Source organism: Garra rufa, unplaced genomic scaffold (assembly GCF_049309525.1).
Source record: "Garra rufa unplaced genomic scaffold, GarRuf1.0 hap1_unplaced_798, whole genome shotgun sequence".
Taxonomy (NCBI): domain Eukaryota; kingdom Metazoa; phylum Chordata; class Actinopteri; order Cypriniformes; family Cyprinidae; genus Garra; species Garra rufa.
In genome coordinates, this window is record NW_027395063.1 from 1 (window position 1) to 10,996 (window position 10,996).

General features: G+C 31.2%; 1 protein-coding gene across 1 annotated transcript; it reads left to right on the plus strand.

Annotated features, from left to right (window-relative positions):
• Window positions 1-308: 308 nt before the first annotated feature.
• On the plus strand, window positions 309-9,969 carry LOC141317353 (meiotic recombination protein REC114-like). Its single transcript, XM_073833085.1, has 6 exons — window positions 309-449; window positions 1,774-1,863; window positions 4,019-4,102; window positions 5,824-6,006; window positions 9,577-9,648; window positions 9,805-9,969. The coding sequence occupies exons 1-6, from the start codon at window positions 309-311 to the stop codon at window positions 9,967-9,969; spliced, it is 735 nt and encodes a 244-aa protein (XP_073689186.1).
• Window positions 9,970-10,996: the final 1,027 nt, after the last annotated feature.

Consider the following 10,996-nt stretch of genomic DNA (forward strand, 5'->3'; position numbering starts at 1 on the left):
AATTACTTTTTACACGTTGTCATGTTTTAATAAATGTATTTGGTCAAAATGTAGGCTAACTAATTTTACTATCAAAACGTAATATTAGACAATTAATGAACTTATAATATGTAACTACATTTACACTAAAAACATTATTTTAATTTTCCAACTATCATAAATTTCGACATTGAAAATGTTAAAGTATGCGCACTACGGTTAATATTTCAATAGTACGCGCCACAAGATTTAAATATTTAACCGTCATCCGTCCCTTCCTCCGCCTCAGCATTTTTTTCATCAGTTTTACTCGCTTCATTTTAGGGAACATGGAAGGTGATTCTTCACCCAAAGAACATTCGAAAGACACTACAATATCGAATTGTGTTTGGAAACTACGACGCTACGGTCGATTTCTCCCTAAAGGCAAAGCGAAATCCAAATCCTCAGGCAGTAACTGCGCGTGGAAGGTGAGAACTGAGGAAACCATCTGGCACTTCCCTTGCCGCCCTCAGCAGATAGCAAAAGGACATTCTCGTTTTATATGTGAAATTTTTTCTATTTCTTATTCAGTTAGCAGTGGGGGGAAATGCAAACGTCATTTGTTTTTAACTATTAGTTTAAAAAAAAAAGAGTTTAGTGAGGAGAACAAGTTGGTACAGTGTAACAGCGCTGTTAACATAACAGTAATTCTAAAAGAGTTTAGAATGCTTAAAGACAGTATGAGTGTTGTTCCATTACTAAATAACTGACACAATGGTTTATAGGGTGTTTTGGGTGGTTGTTTGGGCATTGTTAAGTGGATGCTGGGTGTTTTGGTACGACGTGGTGAAGTGGATGCTGGGTGTTTTGGGTGGTAGTTAGGGTGTTGTGTGGATTCCGGATGTTTTAGGTGGTTACTAGGGCATTGTTAAGTGGATTATGGGTGTTTTGGGTGGTAGTTAGGGTGTTGTGTGGATTACGGATGTTTTAGGTGGTTACTAGGGCATTGTTAAGTGGATTATGGGTGTTTTGGGTGGTAGTTAGGGTGTTGTGTGGATTCCGAATGTTTTAGGTGGTTGCTACGACAGAATTAAGTGGATGCTTGGTGTTTTAGGTGGTTGCTAGGCTGTTAAGTGGAAGCTGAGTATTTTTGGTGGTCGCTGCGGAATTAAGTAGATGCTGGATGTTTCGGGTGGTTGTTACGGCATAGTTAAGTGGATGCTGGCTGTTTTGGTGGTTGCTAGGGTAATAAGTGGATGCTGGGTGTCTTGGGTGGTTGCTACGGCATTGTTAAGTGGATGATGGGAGGTTTGGGTGGTTGCTAGGACGTGGTTAAGTGGATGCTGGGTGTTTTGGGTGGTTGTTAGGGAGTTGCTGAATGGATGCTGGGTGTTTTAGGTGGTTGCTACGGCTTTTTTAAGTGGATGATGGGAGGTTTGAGTGGTTGCTAGGACGTGGTTAAGTGGACGCTGGGTGTTTTGGGTGGCGGTTAGGATGTTGTTGAGTGGATGCTGGGTGTCTTGGTTGTTTGTTAGGGTGTGTGTTAAGTCAATTATGGGTGTTTTGGGTGGTTCCTACAGTGTGGTTAAGTTTATGCCGGGTGTTTTGGGTGGTTGCTAGGGTGTTAAGTGGATGCTGAGTGTTTTGGGTGGTTGCTACGGCATCAAGTAGATGCTGGGTGTTTTGGATGGTTGCTAGGGTGTTTTTAAGTGGATGCTGGATGTTTTTTTCTGGTTGCTAGAGTGTTAAGTGGATGATGGGTGTTTTGGGTGGTTGGTCTCTAAACAAGTTTCCAATTTGTGTTTCTTTCAGATCTTCGAGTCCAGTGAAAGCGCTGGCCAGCTGGAGCTGAATATTCTGGGCTCTGGTCATCTGCTAGTATCCCAAGGCCAAGAACTCTTGGTGAGATTATATGAAAACACACAGTATCTGTCCAGTGACCAATACAAATGTTTTTTTTTTTTTGACCGTTTATGAAATGCCGCTCTCTAAGCCGTCAACACTCCTCTTCCCATCAGGCTCTAAGTGCAGGGTCAGGATAGTGCAGGTTCCGCTGAGCCCATCATAAGAGCTTGACCGTATTTCTTTTCAACCCGCCGAAAGAACAGCATAATCCCCTTCCCGTCCCGCTGGGTCTGTCGCTGTCCCTTTGGGATTGCCAGGCTGAGTGCTTCGGATATCTCCCAACAATAAGCCTCAATCTTGGACTCGTGAACACAATAGTCTCTGGCTCCTCATGGCGAGCCGGGGAGCTGCATTTGGAGAATGACTCACATTTTGAGCTTTTATGCAGAACAACGGAGCCAAATGAGGCATCACGCCAATTTAGAGCAAAAGCATGGGCTGAACTTGAGAGCAGGGACCCTGTTTTATTATATGTAACAAGTTTACCCTAATGGATTTGAAATGCATTTATTTTTACATAAAGTATAATTGAAGTCAATTATCATATTTACTCATATAACTCGAGGTTTACTGATATAAAATTGTAATTAAACATTATTTGGAGTACTACTTGTGCACAATGCACATTTCTTAATATTAAGCCTAAATATGTCTTAATGTCACTATTGATGAGGATTGTATGATCTTTAAATAATATCAGTCTTTAAATGCAAAGTATTTAATGTATACTTAGTTCCAAGCAATAGTTCCACTTTAGCACAATCAAATATACTTCAGTATATCTTTAGTAGGATTTCAGCACTACTTCCGCACAATTAAAGTGCATTAAGCACAAAATTAGTTGTTCCAATTTAGCAGACTTCAAATATACCAGTTTAGTATACCAAAAGTACAACTGTAGGGTATTTTTATTAAGTACATAATATGTAAATGTTTTTGTTATGGAAGCACGTTTTGAAATTGCAGGATAAAAACTTTCACAATTCTGACTTTTTATCTCATATAAAGTCCAGTTCTGAGGAGAAAAAAAAGATATGTTCACAGAATTGCGAGTTTATATCATGCGATTGCAACTTTATTCCTCAGAATTGTGATTCAGATTTTATAACATGCAATTGTGAGTTAATATCTCTCTCTCTCAAAAAAAAAAAGTCAGAATTGTGAGTTTGTATCATTCAATTCTGAGAAAAAAATTCAGAATTGTCAGATAACAAGTTGCAATAAACTTTTTTTTATTTATTTTTTATTTAGTGGCGGAAACAGGCTTCCATAATTTGTATACTTAGCATGAAATACATGCATTCTAAATACATTTTAGCATATTTATTTTTTACAAGGGTACACATTTCCATTTTCCAAATTGAAAAAATGTGAAATGTCACTTTTTCATTTCCATCAAATGTGTGTCATTGTGTTTTTGTTTTTAAGCACAATCTAATCGTCCTTAACTTGCACAACAAACCAATACCAATGCAATATTTGACATGCAAAGATCATAATTTTAATCGTATCCTCTTTAAACATTTCTACAGAGAGGAAAAATCTGTTTAGAATTGTTTTGGGTTAAAATATGTTCTTAATGTGAGGTCCAGCTTTTACATCATGTGTCATAATTTATGATAAACCGAAGAAAATAATTCTATTTTTAATTATGCAAGAAATTAGGTGAAACTCTCCCTGTTTGTTCATGCTATAAAACTTCAACTAAACCCACTTAAGTTGAACCATTAGTAGTAATGGTTGATATGGCTCCTGATGGTGAACATGACAGTCATGCATTGATGTTGTTAGTAGAGCCCCCTTCTGACATGCTTGTGTAATAGCAAAAATTACCTTGGACTCAATGTCTCAATGGAGAAAATGTTTTTTTTAGATGTAGAGGGATTGAACAATTACTATAGATATATAACCACCCACACAACATCAATGGTAAAAACCATTCACTTCATCTCCAGCACAATATTTAGTTGGTACAAATGTTAATTGATCATTCAGTTCATGGTTGCATTTGTGAATCTGCATTAGAAACACTGGAGGAGGTTGCTATTGTCAGGTTCATGCTGCTCTGCTTACATGCGTTTTTCAACCTGATATAATCCTATTAAATGAGTCTCTGCTGGATAATGATGATGTGTGGTCCTGTTTTTCGTAGGAGGGCTTTTCTCTGCTCAATGCACAGAGCTTCCTGAAAATCCAGCACAAATCAGACAGTCTGCTGTTCAACATTACAGTCAAGGTGAGGAGCAGTGAATGAAGTATATTACCTTACCTTGATCTGCAGTTTAACAGCCATCTGATGCACTCAACAACAGGATGTGATGCGTGCATGTTGTCCTGAAGGCAGGCTCAGCCTTTTCGTCCTTGAAAGCAATAAACAATTTTAATATGCAAATTTAAAAAAATAACTGCTTCCGAGTGACCTCCAACTTACAGCTCAAAGACAAACTCTGTGTCTTGTTAATTAAGCTAATTATCTCTTCTCCAACATGTCTTTTTAAACAAGAATTCCCTGCTTCATGAATACTGATGCATTTCTTGAAAACAACAGTGCCTATTAAAGTCTTACTGTACTGTATGTGTGGAAATGTAATGCATAAATTGTTGCAAATGTGGTTTTGTGTTTGCATCTCCAAAATTAGTTCATTGTCATCCAAGATGTCCATGTCTTTCTTTCTTCCGGCGTAGAGAAATTATGTTTTTTGAGGAATACATTTCAGGAATTTTCTCCATATAGTGGACTTCTATGGTGCTTGTGAGTTTGAACTTCCAAAATGCAGTTTCAATGCAGCTTTAAAGGGCTCTAAACGATCCCAGCTGAGAAAGAAGGGTCGAAGAAGAAGAATATAAAGATGCTAAAATGTCCATATCAAAATAAATTTACAAAAGTGATTTTATGTCCATTAAAGTGTCTACTTTTAAGGTTTCAAATAGGTTTTTGGAGAATAAAATCTCAATATTTGGTTGAAATAATGTTAGATTGTCATTCAGTGTTACAATATTTATGCAAAAATTCAAACAACATGCTTATTCTGACTTGTACATATTAATATATATAAGAATAAGGGAGCATAATGAATTTTATTGTGTTTTAAATGAGTAAATGAGTTAAAAATGTAGAATTACATCTAATTAGTATTTGGTGGGAAAGTAATTTACCTTTTAGTATGTCATAAATTGATTTTTGTTGTAAATATGCCTGACAAGATTGTTACACTGAATGACATTTTAGTGGGTGTCTTCTGTAAATTAGGGAAAAATGTATGATATTTATTTTTTGCTCAGAAAAACAAAAACAAAAATGCAATAGAATTAAACAGAAAACTTTTTTTATTTTTTTACATTTACTTTTTACATTTGAAGCAGTATTATGCATCGTTTTTATGCTTAAACCCTTTTTCGTCTTTGACCACAAATGCTCGTCTTGTCACTCCAATCTCATTTCTCCTCCAGCTTCCAAAATGTCACTGTTTTACCTTTTTTTTTTTTTTTTTTTGTAAAGGGGATTTGACTTTATTTGCAAGTTCACTTTGCAGTTGGAGGAGAAAATGAGACGGGAGTTTTTGACATTCCCGTACTGTATTGAACCAGAGTATGAATATGCATCACAGAACTAGACAAGATGAGCATTTGAGTGTGAAGTATATAAATTGTCAATTATTAGAAAATAACTAATCGTTGTACTAGATGAGGCTCTTCTTTCTTGCCTAGGATCAATTAGAGCCCTGTAAAGCTGCATTTAAACCACATTTCGGACCATAGAAGTCCACTATATGGAGAAAATTCCTGATATGTTTTCCTCAAAAAACATAATTTCCTTACGACTGAAGAAAGAAAGACAGGAACATCTTGGATGACAAGGGAGTGAGTACTTTATCTGTACATTTTTGTTCAGGAAGTGAACTAATCCTTTAAATAGAGTGTTTTGTGATGTTTCTGTGTTTTTGTTTTGCATGTAAGGGTGAGAGCCGTTTGATCCGACTGCAGTTTGATGGCAGTAGTCAGGCAGAAGCGGTTGGTTTTTGCAGTAAAGCTGTGGAGAGGCTGCAAGATTATGTTCCTGTCCAGGAGCATCTGAGCACACCTGCATCTGCTGCTCCATCCGATCCTGCAGAACCGGGACCGTCTACACAGCAGACGCAGGTGGAAATACTCTGGAAATACTCAGAACCTGCTAATATTTGTGACCACAAAACCAGTCTTAAGCAGTGTGGGTATTTTTGTATCAATGGCTAAAAATACAGTGTATGGATCAAAATTATCGATTTTTTTCTTTTATGCCAAAAATCATTAGGATAAGTAAAGATCATGTTCCATGAAGATATTTAGTAAATTTCCTACAGTAAATATATCACAACTTAATTTTTGATTAGTAATATGCATCACTAAGATAACTTTAAAGTGATTTTCTCAATTTTTCGATTTTTTTGCACCCTCAGATTCCAGATTTTCAAATAGTTGTATCTCGGCCAAATATCGCCCTATTCTATAAAGATTAATTTTAAATCTATATATAAAAAAAAAATTTAATAGCAAATATTAATTGAAATATTTGAATAAATGTTGCCTTGGCAACAAACTGAAATTTTAAATTGAAGAATGAAAATTATTAAAAAACACAAAAATATTTTTTAAATCTTTAAGTAAAATACCACAAATATTTTTTTAATTGTTAAAAATTATTTTGTTAATTGCAATAAAGTTTAAATAAATATTAGATGAAAAACTGAAATAAAAAATAGAAAAGTTACCTTGACAACAAACTGAAATTTTAAGTTGAAGAATGAAAAATACTAATTACTATTTTAAATCTTTAAAAATACAACAACAAAAAAAATTAATTATTAGAAATAATTTTGTTAATTTTAATATAAAGTTGAAATAAATATTATATGAAAAACAGAAATAAAAAATAGAAATGTTGCCTTGACAACAAACTGAAATTTTAAGTTCAAGAATGAAAATTATTACAAATATTAATTTTTTTTTTTAAATATTTAAAAATACTACAAGTATTTTTAAAGTTATTAAAATCATTTTGTTAATTGCAATAAATATTATCATAGTTTAAATAAATTTAAACTATTATTATAGTTTAGATATTATATGAAAAACTGAAATAAAAAATAATAATTTTAAGTTTTAATTGAAGTATGGAAATTACTAATTACTATTTTAAATCTTTAAAAATATTGTCCTATTCTAACAAACCATACATCAATAAAAAAGCTTATTTATTCAGCTTATACATCCATCCATCCATCCATCTTCTCAAAGGATGTTTGTTAATATTAAAGGGAAATTTAATAGTGTGTAGGTACTATTAGAGCAGGGTGCAGCGATAAGAAAGAGTGACAGTAGGTTTGTACTTTGGCTTTTAAGCAGTTTCCAGCAGGTTGACTGGCAGGTAATTACTGGTGAGCTTCCAGGTAAGTGCTGGATGACATGCCAACAACTGAACAAGTCCTGAGGGGAAAACAAGCAACTATCTGTCTGGACTTACTGTACAAAATATTTATAAACACATTTAATGCATGCAATGTGACATATAACAGAATATTTAGCAGGAAATAATGCAGAATTTAATTGGATCATGAGTCAAAACAACTGGAATTTTATTGATTAAGTAGCATTGGTATATTTGTAGCTATAGCCAAAAATGCATTGTATGTGTCAAAATAACACAGTTTTCTTTAATGCCAAAAATAAGTAAAGTAAAGATCATGTTCCATGAAGATATTTTGTACATTTTCTACTGTAAATTTATCAAAACTTAATTTTTAATCAATAATATGCATTGCTAAGTACTACAAAACTATTGAACAAAAATTACTAAAACTATTAAAAATAATTTCATTAACTGAAAAGAAAATGAAATAAAACTGTGTTGAACAACATGTTAAACAAAAATAAAAAATGTAATATTAAATAGCACATATGAATAAAAATATTAAAACTATTAAAATATTAAAATAAATTTTAAGTTTAAGAATAAAAAATACAACAAATATTTAAAAAAATCATTAAAAATCATTTTATGACTTGTGATAAAGTTGACAGAAATTAAAACAGAAATGTTGCATTGACAACAAACTGAAATTTTAAGTTGCAAATATTTTTCAACAAAAATATTTTTAAATCATTAAAAAAATAGTACAAATATATATACATATTTAATTATTAAAAATCATTTTATTAATTGTAATAGTTTAAATAAATATTATATGAAAAACTGAAATATAAAAATACAACTATTTGAAAATCTGGAATCAGATCCAGTTCTTAGCAATGCATATTACTAATCAAAAATTAAGTTTTGATATATTTACGGTAGGAAATTTGCAAAATATCTTCATAAATATTATCTTTTTATTGTCTAAGGAAAGTTAAATATTAGATTAAAAATTTTAATTTTAAAAAATGCAAAAAGAAAAAGTTGCAACTAATTGAAATAAAATAAGATTAAAAACAAAAACACAAAAATTACTAAAACTCTAAAAAATAATTTAATTAACTGAAAAGAAAATGAAATAAAACTGTGTTGAACAAAATGTTAAACAAAAATAAAAAATTTAATATTAAATAGCACATATTAATAAAAATATTAAAACTATTAAAATAAATTTTAAGTTTAAGAATAAAAAATACAACAAATATTTAAAAAAATCATTAAAAATCATTTTATGACTTGTGATAAAGTTGACAGAAATTAAAACATAGAAATGTTGCATTGACAACAAACTGAAATTTTAAGTTGCAAATATTTTTCAACAAAAATATTTTTTAAATCATTAAAAAAAATAGTACAAATATATATATTTAATTATTAAAAATCATTGTATTAATTGTAATAGTTTAAATAAATATTATATGAAAAACTGAAATATAAAAATACAACTATTTTAAAATCTGGAATCAGATCCAGTTCTTAGCAATGCATATTAATCAAAAATTAAGTTTTGATATATTTACGGTAGGAAATTTGCAAAATATCTTCATAAATATCTTTTTACTGTCTAAGGAAAGTTAAATATTAGATTAAAAATTTTAATTTAAAAAAATGCAAAAAGAAAAAGTTGCAACTAATTGAAATAAAATAAGTTTAAAAACAAAAACACAAAAATTACTAAAACTCTAAAAAATAATTTAATTAACTGAAAAGAAAATGAAATAAAAAATGTAACCTCTAATTTATTATTACCTCTATTTATATACCTCTAGTTTATATAAGTAATATTTTTACAATAATTTTGACCCATGCAATGCATTTTTAGCTATTGCAACAAATATACCCATGCTATTTAATGGTTTAGTGGTCCAGGGTCACACATGAAGTGTGCATAATAAATCAGATTTAATTGAACTAATAATGATTGTTAATTTAGATTTCTGTCACTAGGTGGTGCTGTTGCCACATAATGATAATAAATGGACGACGTGCGAGAAATAATCCCACCCTCAGCTGAAATGCTTGTTTGTGAATCTGAAATGTAAATACACAGACTTGAGTTTCTAAATATAGTGCACACACAAGCACAAAGGGAAGTCTCTGTGTAAAATACGGTTAGTGACAGCGACGCCCCGCAGCAGGATGAGAAAGATTGCCAGGGATGAGAACATTCAATTAGTAATGAGGGTATTGATCGGCTGTGGAGGCCCTCCGTGTGAGTCCTGAGACTGTAATGAATGGATCTATTTCTGCTTCCACTTCAGGCCCCTGAAGATGCACCACGGGCGGCCCCTGCCGTTGCCATGGGAGCGCTGTCAATCAATCACCTTTCTCAGGTAGCACTGGATCTGCATTGATCTGACAGCTTGGATCTAGTGTTGAGTCACTGCATTAGTCGCTGTAGTCAGTGATATTTTAATTTGACCTCTGAGATGTCATCCGTGAAGTGCATTCTGACTTTTTCATGCACATTACAATCTCTTCCTCTTCAGTACTTCCTGAGCGAGCGTGAGCTGTCCCTGCCTTTGGCGTATCGTCAGTGCACGCTGCCCTCTGGAGACCTGGAGGCACTACTGCGCCTCTGCCTGCTCGACTCTGGTTTTCCTGCTTTCGTGGAGGAAGTCGAGAAGAAGCTGAAGGAGCTGATGCAAGAATGAGGTAGAATGAGCTCTCAGAATCACTGTTGGTATACTTTAGTAGGACTGAATGATTAAAAAGCATTTTATTAATTGAAATAAAATATAAAAATTAGATGAAACACTGAAAATGCAAAAAAAAATAAATACAAAAATCACTAAAACTATTACAAATAATTCCATCATCTGAAAAGAAAATGAAATATAATTGTTATATGAAAAGTGTTAGACAAAAATAAAACATTTCACCTTGCCTATAAAGTATGAAAATTACCAACAAAAATTACCAAAATTATTAAAATCATGTTAACTGCGATAAAGCTGAAATAAATATTAAGACTGAAATTAAAATATTGATTCTAAATATTAAATATCAAATATTAAGTTGAAATAAATATTATTAATATATGAAAAACTGAATGAAATTACTTATTAAAAATCTTTCAAGTTAAAACAATAGATTTGTTGCCTTGACAACAAACTGAAATATTTTTTTAAAATCTTTAAAAGATATTTTAATTCTTAAAAAACATTTTGTTAATTGCAATAGTTAAAAGAAATATTAGATGAAAAAGTAAATGAAAATGACAAAAACATTTTTTTTAAATCTTTAAAAGATACTAAAAATATTTTTCATTATAAAAAATAATTTTGCTTATTGCAGTAGTTAAAATAAAAATTATATGAAAAACTGAAATAAAAAAATACAAATGTTGCATTGATAACAAATTAAAATTGATATTTTAAGAATGAAAATTACAAAAATATATATTTTTAAAATCTTTGAAAGATACTAAAAATATATTTTTCATTGTAAAAAATAATTTAGCTAATTGCAATAAAGTTAAAATAAATATTATATGAAAAACTGAAATTAAAAAATACAAATGTTGCATTGACAACAAATTTTAATTTTATGAATGAAAATGACACAAATATATATTTTTTAAATCTTTAAAAAATACTAAAAAATTTTCATTATTAAAAAACATTTTGTTAATTGCAATAAAGTTAAAATAAATATTAGATGAAAAACTGAATGAAAATG